This window comes from Anguilla rostrata, chromosome 7 (genome assembly GCF_018555375.3).
Source record: "Anguilla rostrata isolate EN2019 chromosome 7, ASM1855537v3, whole genome shotgun sequence".
Lineage (NCBI taxonomy): Eukaryota > Metazoa > Chordata > Actinopteri > Anguilliformes > Anguillidae > Anguilla > Anguilla rostrata.
The window spans coordinates 2,183,059-2,205,637 of NC_057939.1; the positions used below are offsets into that span (position 1 = coordinate 2,183,059).

At 44.6% G+C, this 22,579-nt stretch overlaps 1 protein-coding gene across 1 annotated transcript; it reads left to right on the plus strand.

Annotated features, from left to right (window-relative positions):
- Positions 1 to 557: 557 nt before the first annotated feature.
- Positions 558 to 21,239, plus strand: LOC135258745 (serine/threonine-protein kinase 38-like). The gene is made up of 14 exons (XM_064342277.1): positions 558 to 891; positions 11,228 to 11,367; positions 12,790 to 12,841; positions 13,190 to 13,312; positions 14,159 to 14,242; positions 15,883 to 16,006; positions 16,324 to 16,478; positions 16,746 to 16,848; positions 17,010 to 17,071; positions 17,285 to 17,402; positions 17,721 to 17,844; positions 18,150 to 18,245; positions 18,699 to 18,790; positions 19,089 to 21,239. The coding sequence occupies exons 2-14, from the start codon at positions 11,234 to 11,236 to the stop codon at positions 19,214 to 19,216; spliced, it is 1,395 nt and encodes a 464-aa protein (XP_064198347.1). The 5' UTR covers positions 558 to 891; positions 11,228 to 11,233; the 3' UTR covers positions 19,217 to 21,239.
- Positions 21,240 to 22,579: the final 1,340 nt, after the last annotated feature.

The following is a 22,579-nucleotide window of genomic DNA, read 5'->3' on the forward strand; positions in this document are numbered from 1 at the left end:
GCGCGATTATGACAACACAATGTTTATATTGAGTCATCACCAACATATAACATTAACGGAACACTTTGGAATAACGCAAGCAATCTGAATGATTACAACACCATTAAACAGTAGGTTTTGGGTAAATATACAAAAACTATCAAATTCTCTCTCTGCGCGTGTAAGTTCATTTAAAATAAAGTCTATGTTTTAGGCTTATTTTATCAGCAACAAAACGTTCCTATCGATTCATTTAATTCCGATAAAAAGTATTTAAACAGCATTGAGTTCTTGCTTCTCTGTCGCACTGTTAAATAAGGAACAGGGCTTATATTTGAGATTTTGTGTGTTTTACGTGCTTCCCGAATGTTAGTTTCATTCATTATGATTTTGTCAGGTCTAGACAGAAAGAGTGATTTGAGAAACGTATGACAGGAAGACAAATAACCTTTATCTGATAAGCGGAGAGAGGGGCGGGGCTTTTTACGTCTTCGAACGTGGGTGGCCAAACGAGGCAGTCGCATTTTTTTTGGTATATCATTGGTTTGCCGACCTGTCATTAAAATGACGATAGGGTGCGTGGCGTGAGGTGTTCGAGCAGGAACAGGAAAAACGGGTTGTATTGTTGCTAATGGAGAAGCGAGTGAGGAGGTCAGAGATTGTTTTATGGAAACAAACAAATCCACAAAGTTTTGTTTTGTACACATCGATGCGCTTCGGTCGCCTTCAATTTCAGTAAAACACGGGTTCACGCCCAGGGACCGTAAAAGAATAGCAACTGAACGTTTTGTTTGAAGCTTTGGGATCTCTGAAACCTATTTACCTCATATGTCAACACTGAATTTTTTCATACACAAGTGACACTGATATCAAATCGAAGGACATCAGTGAGCATCGAAAACGGTTACCGTGGTGAGTACTTTTGTCTTCACTTTAACTTTTTAACTAGCTACTATTTTGAAATATTTGACACAGTGCTATGGATAGCTAATGGTATTCGCAGGGATGTTAGCTAGCTGTATTTTTGGAAATGCTATAAAAACCCAAGACAAATGTCGCTGGAGATAAAATAAGTCGTTAACTCGTTGAAGGGATAATTTTAGAATAAATGAGACCATTTTCCTTTTAAAGTCAGAGCGTCGAGGTTGGTTTTTGAAGAGAAAAAATTCCTGACCCGTTATGGTAATTTAGTAATTATATATCCCTGGGTAAGATCGTCTGCTTCGTGAATGCATTCGTGTACCCATAATATCTGTCAGTGAAATAGCGTGCAGGTGATTCACATTTGTCTGAAGTTAATCACCGTTTGACGTGCTCTGCATTTGTACATGCACGCTAAAATGGGCGCTGTTGGTTTTCAGAAACACCTCTGGGAATAATTAACAAACTACATTACAGTAGACTAATTTGACTAACTTATTTTCGATTTTACAGCGATTTAAATCAAACGTGTTATTGTCGGATTTAGACGGTGTCTTTTTAGTGGGACCAGCAAAGCATTAAGAAAATACAGCATAATGGCAAACAAAATATGCACAACATTTTTTAACAAAAAAACCATCAGCAAAGTGTTGCAGATACTAATGTAAAGTACAGGTAACATTCTCGGAATTAATGTTAATCTTAAACGGTAGTAATTAACAGTTTCTACACACACACATATATATATATATATATATATTTTTTTTTTTCTAGAAGCAAATGTACTCAAGGTTGTCTCTTGATGTAGTATGGATATAATGAAAGATTAGCAGAAATATTTTTGACCCGAGCTATCGATCCTGAAGACCAAAAGACCAATCGCCAGAATGTATTGTCGCCTTTTCGTCATCCCGGTTGAAAATAGGAGCGTGATACATCATTGTGGCAGCATTGGACAAGTTCGCACACAACCGTATTCCTCAGCATCACAGCGTTGAGTCGGCGTCGCGCTGGTGCCAACGACACAACAGTCCTGCAATGTTGTAACGGCATCCTGTGTTACCTGGAATAAGAATCATAACCGTGACTAAACAGTCATCATCTGTAGGCAGTATACAGGCCGGTGCTCGATGCAGATAGATGAAGTATACATCAGAGCTCCTAGACGAGTAAATGTAATAATATTTTTAGGGTTTTGCAAGACTGAACCAACTATAGACACCTGACCAGAGACACGGTGTGGCATGCCAGTCGATTATGAGCAGAGGAACATGTAGGCTAATGTCCCCTGATTGAATATAGGCCAGGCCAGATGTCTGCACCATGACTTGACAGCTAAGAAAAGAGGGATAGGTGGGGCTTTCAGTGCTCGTGGTCCAAAAATGAAGGGAAGAAAATCTTTGAGAAAATCTTATTAAATTTAAGTTTTCTTATTAAACAAAAGTTTATATGAAACTATATTAGGTAATATTATGAAATATTATATGTTATAATTATGTACTAAACTTATGCTTATGTTTTAAATGATAAAGTTGAAATGGGCATTGCTCCTGCTGAATTCTGAATGATCTCCTACACCATTCTCTCTCTCTCTCGCTGCTGGAACCGTACCTGATTCTAGTGAGAAGGGACTGATGAAGTTTGACCAGAAGTTCTTCTTTTAATCCTGGGTTTGGAGAGGTGACAGCAGAAAAGACACATTATGGGCTTTTGTTTCTGCTTAGATGTGCTGCAGAGTCAGGATGGATTCAGGAAGACGCTGCATTTTTTGTGTTTCCTTTCGCGCAACGCACTGTTCAGAATAGTAATCAGTCCCCGAGAATCGGGCGTCCTGGCTCGTCTGGGCCTTTCAGGTAGACAAATTAAAAGAGTCAATTTGTCTCTTCTAAGACAGTAAACATAATCAAGGCAGTGGCTTCCTGAGCTCAATGTTCAAAGCATCCACCTTTCTTGAGAATTTTAAGTTATTTTGAAGTCGATCCCCTAAACCATCAGAAGATTGTTTTTCTGTCTTCACTTCTACGTCTCTCTTCTTCGGAGAAAACCTTTAGATGCTATCCATATCTTTGTGTTATTTGTGGATATTCTCCTTTATGGAAGTCAGTCATTGTGCTGTCTACACCACACTGTTGGGTAGACTCCCCCAAATCCCCTATTGGCTCCCGTCCTCTTGCATCATAGGGCAAAGGTCACGAGCTGTCTGCACACATTCAGTGTGCCTGTTTGGCTGCTCAGTTTGCTGTCCGTGGCACACGGCTGGGATGTTTTCACCTGTGCACTGATTTGTCTGTTCTTATGTTTTATTCAGTCTCCCGTGAGATCTTGTACTGAATATTTTTGATTTAAAATTTTTAATGTGAAAGCAGAAATTATGCTTTTCATTCCTCAAACTCGCACTCTTATCAGAAGACCTGAGTGTTCGGCTCTAGACCTGGAGCCCAGCCACAGCTAGGCTATATCATGTGTAATTTCATTACACACCTACTCCACATTCACTCCACACACACACTCAGAGATAAGCCAGCCAGACCTCATTTAGCATAGAGCTCTTTACAAGGGGAACTGTCACAGAATGATCGTAAAATGAAAAATAAAATTACCACAGAGTATAGAGAGCATCATCGATCGTTATCATCTTGAAACAATGAGATGTGTTCATGCATTGCTGGTGTGTGAACAGTGCAATACCATAAGGGAACAGTATGTGCATTTGCATGTAGTACAGCGCTGTTTGTATGATTTGATTTGAGGTGAAAAGCTACAGAAAAAAAACAATAACATTTTTTTAAAGTGGAAAATGTCCGATTGGCCTCAAAAGGTCAACTGCAGTTAAACTACCGAACTTCCCAGTCTGAATAGTGGATCAGAGATTCACGCTTGGCGAGAAAAATGAAGACGTTACAGATGCAAAGACATTCCGGCGCGGTCTCTAATGGACCGTTTGAACAGGGGACATGGGGTTAGGCACACGTCCCCTTAGCGCAGTCTGGGTGGCCAGGGCTGCGGTCTTCTGCCCTGTGGCCCCGTCTGTATCTAAAACCCTCTCTGCTTTCCCCATGTCTGATTAAAGACAGAATTTCAGGTCCACTCTCCTTTAAAAAAAAAAAAAAAAAAAAGTGTGTGGTTCATTGGTTGCGTAAGGTGTTTGGGTCATAGTTTCCATGGGTGAGGCGCGGGTGAGGGACGCTGGCCCTCCAAAACCAGGCCCCCGGACCTTTTCAGAACAGAGCCCTGACTATTGCCTTCACTGATGGAGCGGGGACGCTGTGCTGCTCTGCTGCTTCTCTCTGTTCGTTTGACCGCTTGACCTTTAGGGGACCTCAAGGTCACAGGCCTCTGACACTGCCCTGTGGGCAGTTCAGCTGCTCATTTCCATATTCAGCCTTATTTATTTATTTATTTATGTTTTGTTTGCTGGGCTAGTGCTTACTCAGAAGAACACATTCAGCTGATGTTTTATATATTAGGCAGTTCTGTCCCCACATGCACTCTCTCTAGGGCACTTAGAAAGGGAATTTGCAATTTGTGAGATTGGTTCTGCAAAAAAATCTTCCAATCTGTTGTTGGCAGTGTGGTGTAATGGTCAGGTAACCTAGTTACTTGGCCATTACTGCCTAAAGGTTGCAGGTTCGATCCCTAGGATGAGACATGAGTTCTGTAAATGGCTCTGGATAACAGCGTCTGCTAAGTGCGTGTAACGTAACGGTGCCAAAACATTACAGCCAACTTTGAGTCGTCTAAGCCACCCCCTGTTTCTCATCTCACCCTTTTCCCTAGCACTTCCTGCTTTATCACTTCCTGTTTCCCAGTATTGATCCCCCCAATATTTGATACTCTCAGCCTTGGTAGATCGTGAAGAGTTCAGAAAATCTTTTTTCAGTCTTTGTAAAGGTTCATTGCAGAGTTCATTACACTCCTTTGAAAGCACTGCAAAGGAGGGGTGTAGGTGTTGAGATCGCCGTACCAGTCACGCTTGGGTTGTGCCTACGCCTCTTTCTTAAGCAGGGAGAAGCCCTGTAATGCTATCCGGTTGCCTCTGCCCTCTCAGTCAGTAGATCTGAGCACAGTTTATTCAGCGTTCTGAAGCTGCACTCGACACGCTGCTTTGCACCTGTAAAATCTAAGAACGAGTCTGATGGACTTTCTGCAGGAAGAATGGTGTCGAGTTCCTGCAGAACTCCTCACTCTGAATGGTCAATTTAATCTTGAAGAATTCCTCATTCTGAATGGTCAGTTTAGTCCTGCAGAATTCCACATTCTGAATGATTACTTGTGGTACAGTATTCATCTACAGAGTAGTCCGTGTTTCCTGTGTTTACTTGAGTACCATGCTGTTTGATCATTGTCACTGGGGTATCGGATCTAGTTTCCCAACTACTGCCTCTTGTTTGATATGTTAGACTTAGTGTTCTGTTCTTTGCATTTGTTAGCGAGCAGTGAGGTCATTAAGGTTAAGGTCTCTTCATGAGAAATGTTTGTCAAGGAGCTAGCTGTGATTCTCTGTCTCAAAGATAACAAGTTTCAACACTACCCATAATAGCTACATGAAGCTCAGTGCTGCCTAGATTGGTATATGTTGTGGAGCATGTAGAGGATCCATTAGTCCAAACTTGATGGATGTAATGGATTCTGACATTATCTTTGTGTTCAGGGAACACATGGTCAGTACTTTACCTCAGAATTATCATTGAACCTCCACAAAAAGTTGGATAATTGTCTGCTAAATATATTTTATGTATATATATATTTATATATTTATTTTATATCTATAAGAAATATATATTTTCCTGTAGATCCTGGGATGAAGTGTAAATATTGACACATTAAGAAGGCATCAGATTAGTGAGCCTTTGCTACCTGATAACTGAGCACTCAAAGTTTTATGGGATTATAGGATGACTGTAGTGGCTTTTTTTCCAAACGCTTTTTAACAGGAAACACCTTTTGGCTTCAGTGGTGAAAATATTGTACCTTTGTGTTCAAGGCATATTATTTTGGTAAATTTAACAGGATGAGTCACATGGCACAGCGTAGCTGCCCATGAACAGAACAAATGGCAGCTTTCTCCCTGTGTATGAGTCCAGCTTGTTCTCTATCCTTCTTCTGCTGGGGGGGGGGGGGGGGGGCTAAGGGGGTTTGGGCTGAGCGGAAAATATTTGAGGACTGGGCGCAAGGTGTTTGTCTTGGCTTGGGTCAGTGCCTCCCCGCCCCCCCCGCGGGCATCTGACTGGGGCTTTCATGCGCAGGGGTGTAGCTTCCTGCTTGGGACGGCCGGTTAAGGGTGGAGACCAGCCTTGTCAACGCGGCCCTTGTTTACCAGATGAAGTCACTTTCAGTTAATAAGCCTTGTGTGTTTGTTCCTCATCCGAACGTGGGGCTTTTAAGGCCTGTACCTGCACCCGTCTCCTCCCTGACATTACCTGCCAATCAGAACCTCCCAAAAAAGAAGAACAAACTGCCCGTGTTGACAGGACCTCTTATAGATGGTCCTTTCTGAAGAATGCCGCATATGTTTTTTTTTTTGTGTTGTTGGAAGCTTGCCAGCGTATTCCATTGAACCACAGCTTCCACCAGTAAAGTAAAGGAAGCCTTTCATTTCTTGGCAGGTTATTCTGGCAGGGGCATCAGTAGGCTCAAGGCCTTAGTGCAGCTGTAACGTTTTCCAGAAGCATTTGATTTTCTCTCAGATAGCTAGGCCCACGTATCAATTCAGAGCACAGCCAATGGCGTGGAGCGGAATACTGATGCGTTTAGGCAAATGAGCAGCAAAACACCACACCCCTGGATGCCAGAAGCTGACGCCCCTTTAAAAAAGGGGCGGGCTTTACTCTGGTTTATTTCAAGGTCGCATTGCAAGACAGCAAGTAAAGATTGCACTTTAAAGTGCTGTTCCGTTTCCTGTGCATCGCAGAATGCTGCCGGCTTGTGTCCCTCAGTTTGACCAGATTTGACGGTATCCTCATATGTATCTGTTGTAATGTAGGATGTCTCATGGCCGAAGTCTTTGTGCTGGCGTGAGCACTGGCAGCCAGTGTTACTGACACTTTGTGGTGACACAGACGCAGGCCTTCACAGGCCCTTCCACCTGTGAGAGATCACCTGCGTGTCTGCAGAGGGTACGGTTCACCTGGGCTAAAAGGCTGAAGACTGCTGCCTTCCAAATGAGTGCGGCGATCCCATAGTGCATCGCTGCATTGTGATAATAAATGAAGCCCTCGGTATTTTAAAATGCAAATGGCAAAAAGCAGTTTCGAAACAGAATCTGAATGAGAAATGTTCTTAATTTTCCATTCTCTTCATTGAGTTAATGTTTGATATCCAGTGGAGTTTCCCTTCAATTTATGTCTGTCTTTTATTGGGGAATCTTCAATTCATAAAATCTGCAAATCTCAAAGTACAGCAAAGATAAAAAATTTAATTGCGATCTGTGACAGAAAGTGGATCAACTGTCTCCTTTTTAAATGGGAATGGACAGGGGCACTGAACTGAGCAGCGGAAACAAACATTTTCATCATGCAAACGCTTTAGGGAAAAGACTCAGGTGCTGACTGCCTTGGCTTCAAGCTGAACCATGCAGAGGATAGAGCTGGAGACTGGAACATGGAAGGTACCTTGGCTTCAAGCTGGACCATGCAGAGGATGAGTGGAGATGAACAGGAAGGTACCTGGTTAAGCTGACCAGGCAGGGTTTAGCGGAGACTGGAACATGGAAGTACCTGGCTCAAGCTGACCATGCGAGATAGAGCTGGGAGGAAATGGAAGGTCCTGCTTACTGGACCATCAGAGATTGAGTCGGAGATGGACATCAAGGCTGGCTTCAAGCTGGACCATGCAGAGGATAGAGTCGGAGACTGGAACACGGCAGGTAGTGGCTGGAATCCCAAGCACGTGTGGGATTCTGCATGACACAAAGGGAAAGGTGGAGTATTGGTACGGCAGTGGTCTTATTGTGCCTGGGAAAGAAGTTTGATGGGCTGAAATAGGCCTGTGTGCAACAGGAGCTAGGCTATGCTACCTATGGGAGGCATACATCCAGTTTAAAGATTTATGCTATTTTGCGCCTGTCCTGCTGTGTTCCCAGACTCTCCTGGCCTTTAATCCATGGCAGTGCAGCTTTTTCTATGGATGCCTCCCTGTGGGAAGTGATGGCACATCCACCAAAGGAAATGCACCACCTCACCGCCTCACAGTACCAGTCCTGCACAGTCCATCCATATGCTTCCCTCAGGAAGATGAGTGTGCGGTGAAAGCAGAGGGGCCGTTCCTCGCGGCTGGTTGCCGTTATAACCACGTGTCCCCCATCCTAAGGGCGTCACGTCTGTGGCTGATGTGCCTTGATCAGCCGCAGATGTGTTTGCCTGCAGTACAGCAGCATCAGGTGGTGCAATCCGCACGATGACCTCGTTCTAAGCTGTCCGCCTCTTAGCTCCGCCTCCCTCCCCAGGCCTGGCCGACTGTGCATCCTCTCCGGGTGTCTGTTTGTGTTGGAGTCGGCCGCGAATCGCGATAATACACCGACCCTTCCCTAGCGGTGCAGAAGGAAGGGCCTGCTGAGGAGTTGAAGGGTTTTTTTGCGTATTCGTTTAGGGTCAGAGGTCACGCGGGATGAGGCAGCGCGCGTCGCTGGTGAACAGGAGCAGCATGCTAACGTGCTAACGTGCTACACGCCGCGGTCACTAAAGGCTTTCCGCCTCTGCGGCACTCCCCGCCTCGTCACAGCCCGGCCAGAACAACCAGTTCTGGCGAATGCGAGCGCTCCTTATCGTTTCATTTGTTTAGCAAATTCCCCCTGTCCGCAGTGACGTGCATCGTGTCGAGTTTGTGCGCTGTCTATTCTGATTCACACAGTACGTGGTTCTGTGGCGGAACTGCAACACCATGCCTGGATTTAAACCAGTTCTGCTACAGCTGCTGTTCGGCGTCCTGTACAGCCCCTCCACCCCTAAATTTGCTTCTGTTTGTCTCTGTGTCATTCAGTGCTTTTGACTGAAGGGGTTTGGGGGAGAGAAGGAAGCACTGGAGCATCTAAACGATTGCATATCCATCAACTGAACTATCAGAAAAAAAAGATATTTCATAAACATCCCCCCCTCAGATTACACACCTGCGGGGTGTAAGGTGACCGTGTAGCAAACGTCAGCTGGAGTGGGGGGGTTTTCTGTGGACGTCAGTGGAATAGATTTGCACATGGAGCTATGCTGCGAAGCACAGCTGCCCCGTCCTAGGCGTGGCAAAACTGTGCCATGTTCAGGAACTGTGCTTAACCCTTTAAGGTGTGAGATCACAGATGTGTGATTAGAATGTTCTTAACTCTACATCCTAATGCTGATGTCACAATCACTCCCGGTAACTGAGTTCCAGAACACTGACTTGGAATTTTGAAAAATAATTTAAAAAAACAAAACTGCTTTTCAGATGATTAACTAAACGAATGCTAAGCAAGCAGCAGTGCCTTTGTGGTAGTGTAGCTTTATGGAGCGTGGTGGTAAGTGTTGTTTGATTTGCATCAGGATTGCTTTGTTTGTTTAGTTTATGCAGAGGTCAACCTTTTTTTTTTTTTTGCATGTTTGGACAAAATGAACCCTGATGTTAACTGTTTGATAACAAGATAAAAAACTGTTTGAATTATTTTTCAGTGCATCCGCACAATTCTGCAGTTCTGTTACTACAACATGTCCAGTTTGATTCCTGTGGTTCGTCAGTTGGACATTTTTATATGTCAGTGTTGACTTCTGTACTTTGTCAGTTGTCATTGCTGTACTTGTGTTAGTACACACTGTGACGAGTGGTAACTGTTGCATTCTGTTGTGTAGATTCATAGTTCTGGACTGTGATCACTGAATTATAGACTTTCATTGATCTGAATTTTTAAGTTATTTGTCGGTGTGATTTTAAGAATGTTAGCTTTTATTTCTACACTCTGTTGGTGTTGATTATAGCCCTGTACACTGTATCGGTGTTGATTGTAGCCCTGTTAAGGGAGGTGTTGATTGCAGCACTGTGTCAGTGTTGATTGTAGCCCTGTACACTGTCCCAGTGTTGATTGTAATCTTGTACATTGTTCCAGTGTTGATTGTAGCCCTGTTAAAGGAGGTGTTAACTGTAGCCGTGTACACTGTCCCACTGTTGATTGTAGCCCTGTTAAAGGAGGTGTTAACTGTAGCCGTGTACACTGTCCCACTGTTGATTGTAGCCCTGTTAAGGGAGGTGTTGAGTGTAGCCCTGTACACTGTCCCAGTGTTGATTGTAGCCCTGTTAAGGGAGGTGTTGATTGTAGCCCTGTACACTGTCCCAGTGTTGATTGTAGCCCTGTACACTGTCCCAGTGTTGATTGTAGCCCTGTACACTGTCCCAGTGTTGATTGTAGCCCTGTACACTGTGTCAGTGTTGATTGTAGCCCTGTACACTGTCCCAGTGTTGATTGTAGCCCTGTACACTGTCCCAGTGTTGACTGTAGCCCTGTTAAGGGAGGTGTGAGAGTACTGGCTCTGTTCTCTGTGGGTGTTGCCTGCATCAGGACTTTCCTGAAAATTCTCTCCTGGAGTACAGGGAGCGGAAACTTCGCTGGGATATTGCCCTCTGAAGATAAGGTCACATGACTTCCTCCCAGCGCTCGGCAGGTCGACAGCAGCCCCGCCGGCCGTTTGTTGAGAATCGAGGGAGAAAATTGTGCGTCGACTTCAGACTAAACAGGGCGCTTATCTCCGGCCTTTCCTGGGCAGAGTGGGTCCGTTTGGTCTGAATGAGTCAGTCACACGATTTCAGTTCCCTCCCCTGGCTGATGCAATATTCTGCTTTCGCCGGCTAACAGCTTTTACAGTGACTAATATTTCCATAATTTGTGCTCCCGTTGTGGGAGAGACAGAGCTGGAAAGCGCGCTTTAGGGTTGATGCCTTTCACCGCGACGCTGTTCTGAAACCGCTGAGGTGGAAAAGGGAACGAGAGCCGCTTTATCGCCGCAAAGCATACGCCCCGCGTAAAACCGCGTTTCGGGGGAAGAGTTGACGATGCTGAAAAAGAGCATTCAGTGCCCTGCCGCTCTTACTGAACGTGTGCTAATGACAGTGTTAATGACAGTGCTTTCCAACACTCTGCTTGCACCGTTAAAAATAAACGTTTGATCTTCAGACACATTTATTTTAAATTGGTGTGACTAATGAAGCCCTTTGACTGGTCAGCATTTTCTCATAGTCTGATGGCGTGTGGTATGAGCAGAAGGTAGCGTATGCAGGGGAGATGTTCTTCAGAGCTGATGTGTTAGGAAGTGGTCCCTGTAAGAAATGATGAGTTAAATTTAAAGTGTTTTTTTTTCTGTGTCCCTTTCAGGATAGTATGGCCATGACAGGGGGGACAGCCCAGAGCCTCCCCATGAGCAACCACACCCGCGAGCGGGTGACTGTGGCCAAACTCACGCTGGAGAACTTCTACAGCACCCTGCTCACCCAGCACGAGGAGCGCGAGACGAGGTCACTTCCTCTCCGTCCTGTCGTCCTGCTTCTCATCTTCCCTTTACTGATTGATTGATTGATAGATTGATAAGCTTATTTGTCTCCTTGGAGAAATTAGTCTTGGACAAGTACAACTGCTGCATGTACACAACCACCCGATGTCGTACACAAATATGCATGCATACACTCACATGCATGCATACCCATACATACCCATACACACACACCTGCATATACATGGACATACGTATGAATAGAGCAGAATGAAACCATATTCACATCCACATAAAATCACAATGTTAAATCTCCAACTTAATCACGCTCATAGAAGCAATATGTAAAAAACCTGCTCTGGAAACTTTATGTTCATGTTGGCTACAGTGCTTCTCACGGGAGACTTGTCACTATACAGAAGTACTTTACCCTCCGTGCCTGTGGTACATGTAATAATACACTGCCATCCAGTGGTAGTTTAGAGGTATTGCATAAGCCCTCCTTTCAGTTTAAATGCACGTATTCCATCCCTACTGCTGAGGGTGTGGGGCCGTATTAACCCATTAAGGTGTAAGATTGCAAACATGTCATTAGAATGTTCTTAACTGAACATTCTAATGCTGATGTCACAGTCAGTGATGGTAATTGAAAGCAATGAAGTTCTAGAACACTGATTTAAAATAAAAAATAAAAATAATGTTCTTCAGAGGGTTAAAACTGTAGTTGATTGAGACTGTACTGGATCAGTGTATAACAGCATTATTACTTGTTCTGTGTCACACAAGGAAGTGTTTTGAATCAGCAGCTTATAGAGGGTAAATCAGTAATATGAAATGCAGGATGAGTGAGGATGATATCTTATCCTGGGCCCCTGGCCAAATTTTTCTTTTTATGCTGTCTATCCATAAAGTTTTATATTTTACTGGTGTACAAGCAAGTTTATAGTTTATTACTGACTGTAAGGAGTGTATGAATATAGTTTGTATAAAATGAAGACATTGTGATCATTTCTAGTTCAGTAGTCAGCCCTTATTGTGGCTTTCTTTACACACATGAAGGGCAGAATTAGCCCTTTGAAAAAGCAGGTTTTTGTAATGATTTTTTCCCTGTGTAACTGTGTTCTGCTTTCAGCTCCCAGCAGTGATTGTGACATCAGCATTAGAATGTTCTGAACTGAACATTCTAATCACACATTTGTGAGCGTACACCTTAATAGGTTAACATGTGATCCAGAAACCTTTATTGTACTTACTGTATTCAGGTCTGTCTTCCGTATTGGTCGTAAACCATTAGATAAAACCCTTTTGCATCATGTTTTGAGCTTTAAATTGAGAGGTAAAGCCTACCTTTCTTGAAGAATAGATTTTTTGAATATATCAGGTTTTTTTTTTTTTTTTTTAATTAAATGTCCCATTCACTTGAGTATGTACTCTGTTCTCTTTGCAGACAGAAGAAACTGGAGAAGGTTATGGACGAGGAAGGGTTGCAGGATGAAGAGGTACTGTGTTATTCTCTTGTGTCTGTGTGTTTGACCATGGCAGCCCTACAGCGTAATCTGTCCTGTCTGTCTGTGCAGAGGATAGTGTATAAAGCTGTGAAGCCCTGGGGTGTGTGTGTGCTCTCTCTGTGCAGAAGATGATGTGTAAAGCGCTGAGGTGTATGACGTGTGTGCTCTCTCTCTCTCTCTCTCTCTCCATCTCTCTTCATCTCCATCTCTCCATCTCTCCATCTCTCTCTCTCTCTCCCTCTCTCCTCTCTCTCTCTCTCTCTCTCTCTCTCTCCCTCTCTCTCTCTCTCTCTCTCTCCCTCTCTCTCTCTCTCTCTCCATCTCTCTCTCTCTCTGCAGAAGATCATGCGGCGCTCGCAGCACGCACGGAAGGAGACTGAGTTCCTGCGGCTGAAGAGGACGCGTCTGGGGCTGGACGACTTCGAGTCCCTCAAGGTCATCGGGAGGGGCGCGTTTGGAGAGGTGCGCGTCACAGTGTTATTATGTAGTGTTAAACTCCAGTGTTATTCTCCAGTGTTACCCTCCAGTGTTAAAATCCAGTGTTATACTCCAGTTTTACACTCCAGTGTTATACTCCAGTTTTACACTCCAGTGTTATACTCCAGTTTTACCCTCCAGTGTTAAAATCCAGTGTTATACTCCAGTTTTACCCTCCAGTGTTATACTCCAGTGTTACCCTCCAGTGTTAAACTCTAGTGTCATAATCCAGTGTTGTACACCAGTATTATACTCCAGTGTTCAAATGGCTTCAGGTTTCAGTCCAAACGGCATATACACTACATTTCCATATCTGCCCCATTGGTGTGGCCTGCTTGCTTATCCGAAACCACAGACAGGTTAATTTGACTGCTGATAGATCAGCATTTAATAACATGGCTAATTTGCTTTGCATACAAGTTAACACCCTTAAACATGCACACACACACACACACACACACTCTGTCTCTCAGGCACACACAAACACACTTGTGCACACAGACAGACATCTATGATGTGAAAGATACTGTAAAGTGTAATTTTATCTGCTTTGATCACTTCAATAATTATTTTCTTTCTGAAACAAGATTGATGCAGGATCCTATGCAGTTGTGTTGTATAACGTTCGTTAACAGTGGTTGATCTGCTTTTAAATGAAAGGTTGTTAAGTAGGATCTTTTCCTGTCACAGTCTTACTGAAGGTTAGGAATATATTCAGTGAGTGTTATGTAGTGTCAACGAGGCTGTCATCTTAACTGAACAAGCGGGAAGGCTTGACGGCCTCTCCCCAGCAGATGGCGCTGTGTGATATTCTCTCTGTTGTATCCCCAGGTGCGGCTGGTGCAGAAGAAGGACACGGGGCACATCTACGCTATGAAGATCCTGCGGAAAGCCGACATGCTGGAGAAGGAACAGGTGCGTCTGTCTGAGTCCTCCGTCAAGACCAGGGCCGTGTCCAAAACAGCGCACTTGTCTACTATTGAGTGTGCAAGTTTGCTGACAGCTTGTATGCAGCTTGTGCACTCAATATGGGGCGACATAGCTCAGGAGGTAAGAGCAGTTGTCTGGCAGTCGGAGGGTTGCCGGTTGAAACCCCGCCCTGGGCAAGACAGGCCGTGTACCAAAACCACCCTACCTTGTCTACAATGAGGTGCAAGTTTGCTGACAGCTTGTATGCAGCTTGTGCACTCAATAGTAGGCAAGTGCGCTGATTCAGACTCAGCCCAAGTTCTCCCATTGGCTGGCTGCAGGAACACAGTAAGCAGGGAGACAAACTGAAAGTGCTCTATTGCAAAAAAAAAATATATATATATATATTTATGAATGAATAAAATACCTTTTCCTGTGGGTCTTCAGGTTTGGCCCAGATCCCAGAATTTAGTAATTTAGAGTCTTTTTTCCCCATTCAGTTACTTTTGTAGAAAGATTTCATTTCCACCATCTATTTTATTTTGTGTACTGATGTCTTGTGAAAAATTGGACAATCTGGCAAAAGAATGGGTGCGAAGGTTCTAATCATAAATAAAAAGAGGTTTGGCTGCTTATCTGGAATAACAGCTCGGCCGGTGGAATGATGGGAATGATGCACCTTTTGTTGACTTGCAGCTGAATTTGTACATTTTGTATAATCAGTCATTTTTTGTTGGTTGATGTGTTCTGTGCTTGGAATGGTAATTGGAATAAACCAGAGCTGTTCTGTCGACCATGGTCACTCAACTTGCATGGCAATTGCAATATTGGAGCACTGAAATATGTGCTTTATTGTGAAGCCATTGAAATTAGGCCAGCAATATATTGTGGCCATTGTTTACGACACAAACAATCTTGCCGCAGCTTTTGAAGAGCAGCATCAAAGGCCAAAGTAACAATAGTTGTGTGCCTGAATGTTTGCTGGGTTTGAAGCTGAGAAGCTGAGGAATGCCCCATTGTGTCGACTGTTCTTTTATGACGTGCTTCAGGTTACAGTGTGTCCTTGACACGGTCGATTCCCAGACAGTCCCCAAGCATATGTTCTGCTGTTTAGTTTACATTATTGTGAACTAAAATTGAACTATCCCTTTAACTCTGGGGTTTGCAACTGCCTGCTGTGAGCTCCAGTAAGGTAATAGCAATAATAATAATAAGAATGATAAATTTTGTGTAGGACCTTTCATACAGAGATGCAGCTCAAAATGCTTCACATATTACAGCAGTGGAAAGAAAGAAAACAAATAAATAGAAAGGATATAAAATTAAGTAATAAAATAAAATGGTGTGTGAAAATAAAAATATCAGAGAAAAACAAAATAACCACAGGTAAAAAAATATATATTTTAAAATATGTATAAAACAGTGATAAAGTGACCCCACCTCCTCCTGGCTCCTTGTCCTGACCCCACCTCCTCCTGGCTCCTTGTCCTGACCCCACCTCCTCCTGGCTCCTTGTCCTGACCCCACCTCCTCCTGGCTCCTTGTCCTGACCCCACCTCCTCCTGGCTCCTTGTCCTGACCCCACCTCCTCCTGGCTCATTGTCCTGACCCAACCTCCTCCTGGCTCATTGTCCTGACCCCTGCAGGTGGCCCACATCCGGGCAGAGCGGGACATCCTGGTGGAGGCCGACGGGGCCTGGGTGGTGAAGATGTTCTACAGCTTCCAGGACAAGAGGAACCTCTACCTCATCATGGAGTTCCTTCCGGGGGGTAGGGAGAGATTGGAGTATGTGACTCGTATGCATGGTTGATACCTTGTTGTGTGTGGCCCATGGTGCAGGTGAGAAGAGTGATGTGTGGGGCCCATGGTGCAGGTGAGAAGAGTGATGTGTGGGGCCATGGTGCAGGTGAGCGCAGTAATGTGTGAGCCCCATGGTGCAGCTGAGAGCAATGATGTGTGAGCCCCATGGTGCAGGTGAGGGCAGTAATGTGTGAGCCCCATGGTGCAGGTGAGAGCAGTTATGTGTGAGCCCCATGGTGCAGGTGAGAACAGTGATATGCTTGACTCCTTCTGGGCCACTGCACAGGTGACATGATGACCCTTTTGATGAAGAAGGACACGCTGTCAGAGGAGGCCACCCAGTTCTACATAGCTGAAACGGTGCTCGCCATCGACTCCATCCATCAGCTGGGGTTCATCCACAGAGATATTAAACCGGACAACCTGCTGCTGGACTCCAGGGTGGGACGCGCATACACGCATACAAACGCATTAAACACTTTCATATGCGCACGCAAGTAAATCCAGACATATACGCGTGCATATACACATTTACACGCACCAATGCACACATGTATGCCCTTATATATGAACAGCACACGCACAGATACACACAGTTGCGTGTGTCTGGCTGTGTGTCTGTGTTTACAGTCCTTAGCCTGAATGTTGCTATTCTAACAGCTGTGTTAGCGGCCCAACGTGCTGAGCCTGTACTGCGTTGGTTCCCAGGGTCATGTGAAGCTATCAGACTTTGGGCTGTGTACCGGACTGAAGAAAGCTCACCGGACCGAGTTCTACAGGAACCTCACACACAACCCTCCCAGCGACTTCTGTGAGTTAGCGCCCGTCAGCATGCCTGTCTGTCTGAGTATCTGCAGCTGGAATAGTTTACCTGTGAAAGTGTCTGATGGTCTGCAGCCTGGAAGACTTCTCACATTCTAATGAGCTGGGAATTAAAAGGGTGTGTTCCTTTTCCGACTGTCCACCCTGCAGCCTTCCAGAACATGAACTCCAAGAGGAAAGCGGAGACATGGAAGAAGAACCGGAGGCAGCTGGTGAGGGGACTGTGCACTAGGACCATGCACTAGAACCCTAACCATGCAATAGAACACTGCACTAGAACCGTAACCCTGCACTAGAACCATGCACTAGAACCTTAACCGTGCACTAGAACCCTAACCGCATACTAGAACGATGCATTAGAACCCTAACCATACACTAGAACCGTGCATTATCAGGACGAGCCTCTCACTCTGTTTTACCTGTAGGCCTACTCCACTGTGGGAACTCCAGATTACATCGCCCCAGAAGTGTTCATGCAGACGGGCTACAACAAGCTCTGTGATTGGTGGTCCCTGGGTGTCATCATGTATGAAATGTTAATAGGTATGTACATGCTGTCTGCTACTGGAATCCTTGTTTTTTTAAGGCTGTGCAATCAAGATAGTAATTATCCATAAAGAGCCGAAGAAAACAAATGTTGTGACTTTAAGCCTATTTTATTCAGCTGAGATTGAAACGTGCGACTTTGGCTTGGTTTGAAGACCAGCGTCTGATGAGATGCCATAACATGCTCCTGAATTCTGGACATCAAACTGGATGACACTCAGAAGGCTGGTGTGGTGAACGTCTGGCGATGGTCTTTTTGCAGAGATGACGTCATCGCGTGGTAATAAAATGGCTGCTTCTCTTGCGGTTTCCCAGGTTACCCTCCATTCTGCTCCGAGACCCCCCAAGAGACCTACAGGAAGGTGATGAACTGGAAGGAGACTCTGGTCTTCCCCCCCGAGGTGCCCATCTCCGAGAAGGCCAAGGACCTGATTTTGAGGTGGGCGGTGCATTATGGGAAATCGGGTGTTCGTCTTCCTGGGGTTCTTGCCTCCTGGTTACGACAGGAGAATGGAGTGGGGCTGACGGACAGCGTCATGCGTAGAGTGTGAGGGGCTTCGGTGTTGGGCCATACCTGATCCACATAACCTCTCACGGACGGGGCTGAGCTCAGTGTGCTCAGTCAGTCTGAGGTATGTACAGGTCACACGGTGTGGAGCTTCCGTGCGGTTCAGCTCGTCCTCCTCCTCAGAGGAAGAGAGAGGCCACGGGACGGGCTGACGCGGTCCTCTTTGTCGTCCGCAGGTACTGCAACGACGCAGAAAACCGTATCGGGGCCGCGAGCATCGAGGAGATCAAGAGCCACCCGTTCTTTGAGCCGGTGGACTGGGAGCACATCAGGTACCCAGTTTGGGGGTTTTCAGAAAGCACATTGGGGAAAGCACATTCACCTGCACCATGGGGCTCACACATAACTGCTCTCAGCTGCACATAACTGCTCTCAGCTGCACCATGGGGCTCACACATAACTGCTCTCAGCTGCACCATGGGGCTCACACATAGCTGCTCTCACCTGCACCATGGGGCTCACACATAACTGCACTCAGCTGCACCATGGAGCTCACACATCACTGTTCTCACCTGCACATGAACTGGCCTTCCAGTTGTGGATGGATTTTTTTAAAATCCTCAGTGTGCACATTCATAAGCCAGGACTCTGGAGCTCAGTCTGTGAAGATCAGTGCAAACGGAGCGTAGTGTTAATGCTGAGCACTGCAGCCGGGCACAGAGGGATGCCGACCAGGCCAAAATGGCGAGAGTGCTCGCCGTCTGACTTCCTTTTGATTCTTGCAGGGAAAGACCAGCGGCCATCTCCATTGAAATAAAAAGTATCGACGACACGTCGAACTTTGACGATTTCCCCGAGTCTGACATTCTACAGCCTGGTGAGTCCCACACACCCTGTTGAGTATCCATGTCCTCAGGGTACTGGTGTATTCTGAGCCTCTCCATAGTATTCACTGGGCTGGCCAACGTGACTCTTCCCATAGTCCTATTTCTCTGTGGAACAAATACTGATTTCTGTCAAAGTAGATCGCACAACTCTGTTTGGAATAATAAGTTTGATTTACAGGTTTGGGTCCCTGTCTGATTTAGTTTTAGTTTAAGTGTATGTATTTGATTAGCCCAAACAGTTTTTGTGGAGCACGACTTTGATTAATTGACGTGTCCCTCTTGTTCTAGTGACCAACGTGACTGAACCGGACTACAAATCCAAGGACTGGGTCTTCCTGAACTACACTTACAAAAGGTTCGAAGGGCTGACTCAGAGGGGCACGATTCCGTCCTACATGAAGGCTGGGCAGGCGTGAGGCCCATCGGCTCGCTGGTCTGTCCTGGGGGGAAAGGACCGGGGGGGGGGGGGGGCTGTGTGGACGAACAGGGGCAGGGGAGGAGGGGAGGGGGGGGGGGGGGGCTAGGGGGGACTCGAACCGCTACTCTGCCGCGAGCGATGGTGAAGTGGTGGATTAAGTCAGATTCGGCGGGGGGGAGGGGGGAGGCGGCGTAAGGAGCTCATCTTTGGAAGTTTGGCGGAGAGGAGCGATGGCGGGCGGATGCCGCCATCAACAGATTCCCGCGAGGATGTGAGGATGTGACCGGAGCCCCCATTGCTGCTGAAGAACTCCTGACTCTGGATGACCCCCCTCCTCCCCCCCCACAACACAGCCTCTCACATTGTGTGTTTGTCCGTAGGTCTCGAACTGAGGTACCATGGGTAGGGAGGGGTGGTGGGCGGGGCTAAGAGGCTGTAGTACATTTGTGCTTCACTCACACACTGATTCACTCAGACCCGGAGTCTTAGACACTGAATTCACTGCACTAAAAGACATGTATCCTGAGCTCTCGCCTTTGTCGTCAGAGTTTTTAGTTTTTACAAAATGGTCGTTTTATTTAAGTATGTGTTGGATAAGAGAAACGGCTGTGACTATGACTGAGGGGAGAACAATCCAGTCAAGCGTTTAGGAGGGAGATCAGGCTGGCGAGGAACTTTCCGGAAGGTTCCGCTGCGGATTGGCACTCCCTAGCCTCCCAGGTTCAATCCACATTTCATTTCTCCACAATTTCAAACGCGTCGTCTTCTGGGCCACAGATTTAAGCAAGGGTCGCACGTTTCATTTCTAACACAGTATTTATTGTTCATTTCAGTCGGCTCATTTCAGTTTGCTCAGTGCGAGTGTGAGAAATGAAGCAATGTACGACTTGCTTAATTTTGTTGCTTCAAGTTTAGAAAGAAATACATAGCAGCTAGACCACATCTGGTCCTGTCATATTTTTTCAGTATAAAAGTACAGATAGACTGAACCCAAGAAATAATCTCACTTGTATGTGTGCATGTAGAATTTTGGGGATGGTTCACATTAATCAGTTAGCTATTACCTAATCTAGCAGGCTCCTTACCCAAACAATATCATGCAAGAAATATGCAAGTAACATTCTCAATATTGTTTTTTGTAACTTAAGTGATAGAACTTGGTTGTTTGTTCGTAGTTCTGTAATTTAATTGTTTATACTTTCTCCGTCATAAAGAAAATGCTAAAGTTTCTTCCCGTTAACCATCGAAAGATGCGAGTGCCTGCCTGGCTCTACCAGATGCTGCAGCATAGCATATTTATGACTTTTCATCCGTTATATTTATATGTGGTGGCAAACACTATCATAATCAAAAGGATTGGAGAAAATGTGTCAGTGAAGCCCCTATTATGAAGGGAATTGGACTAAAGTAAATATTTATCTAGAAGATTTATTTAGATTTACACTGGCACATCCTCTGTGCTTGAATATACTGAGAAGAAAGCTTCTATATGCAATATAATGCTCCAGGTTTGGGGAATTTATCATAAGAATATAGAATATGTAAAGTATATAAAACCATTTTACAGTGACAATGTCCCATTAGTTTCTTCCCCTTTGACGTGTAGTAGCTGAAAAGTACCAGCACCTCCTGGCTTCTGTAAAGTGACTAGAGGTAAGCGTGTTTTTGAAAAGCAGGGTTTGGAGATTTGGTTCATCAGGGTACATTGGGAGTATTGTTTAACTGTAGACACCTCTCGTGTTTAAAGATTTTAACTGTTGTGTTTGCATGCCCCTCCTGAGGTCAGCTGCCTGTAAACTATGTCCTGCCATCCTAGAATGTTTAAGGGATTAACTCTCCCCAAGAAACTGTAGCATATGAAGTTATTTTTAAATTTCTGTAGAATTATGGTGTTGGTAAAGGATGTTTGTATGAGGAGGAATTTAAGTAATATATGTGCTGGGTGGATTATGTTTCTATCTGCCAATATTTGATAGAAATAAAAGTGAAAACCCCCCCAAAAAATAAAATCTGTTAGAGCACTTTGGCATCATTTTTTTTTTTTGTTCATCTGGGTTTTGCCACTAAGTTAGTTTCATATCCCGGGGGTAATGACAATTTACTATCGAAGCATGATCCAGCAGACTTGGTATATAAGCTACAGTATGAAACTGCACAGCTATGGGCACCTTCTGAAGAAATACATAGCCACTATTCTCCTGTTCATCTTAACACATATTAGGGAGTAACTGAAAAATGACGATGTTCCACAACAGAAAACCAGAAGGATTCAAGAGCACTGTCCTACCCGTGTGCAAACCCATAACCGTGTGGTTATTAGGACAGCTCCCTGACCACTGCGCCACACTCTCATCCACTTTGAAACATTTAGATACTGCCAATCTATATTTCACTCTTCCAAGGTCAAAGAGCTTTTGTGTGACCATGTTCACTGTTCCTTGTTAGGCATGACTATAACTTACCACTGTTACTGTATAACAAAGCAATTCCAACAGATTATATGCCCATATGACTGAAGATTGAAAATCTTATATGTTAATATCTATCTTTTTAAAAAATTTTAACAAAAATCTGTAGACTATTTTGCAAATGCTTGTCAAACCAAATGCTTTTGCTGGTTTACGAGCAACTCCAGGCACTGTATGTTGTCATTTAAAACCAGGATTTAATCAATTTGGGGGGGGGGGGGGAAGAAATCCTCTTGTACAGTTGCACAAAGTAACATCACCTGGATTTATTGGATGCAGCTATGTTATTTTCTTTGAAAATACAACTTTGAACAGGTATTTGCAATTGCAGTTTGTGGTGGGAGTACTTTTTTATTTTAATTAATGACACTCAGTGACATAATCTTTGTTTGTAAACAGATAAGGCATACTTGCAGCTGCAGCATGGAGTCATAACTTAGGTGTGAGGCGTTTCATTGAAGGAATATCTTTTTTTTTTTTTTGTGCCAAAACATCTCACACATCTCGCCATGGAATCCCCTAGGCTGTTTTCAAAGCACAGAAGAGAGTGTTGAAGTCTATATCTGTACCGACAGAACACCCACGGAGACCCTGCCCAGCCAAAGCATGATTAAAAAATGATTTCATACTTGAAATCTGTATTGTGCAGTCATTTCTACAGTGAGTTATAATAAAGTAGCAGTAACAGGGAACTCACAAACATCAATTTAAACCATTCAGTGTGAACTTAACAGGAAAGAGAACTTAATCAAATAGATTGTAGGAATATTTAGCTTATTGGTACGAGAAGATTGATTAAACGTTTGTATCTTTGGCAACACCTTACTAACACACTTATGTCAGTTTTTCCTTTAATTTGTCACCGTCTGTCGCTTTAATGACTGAGTTAGACA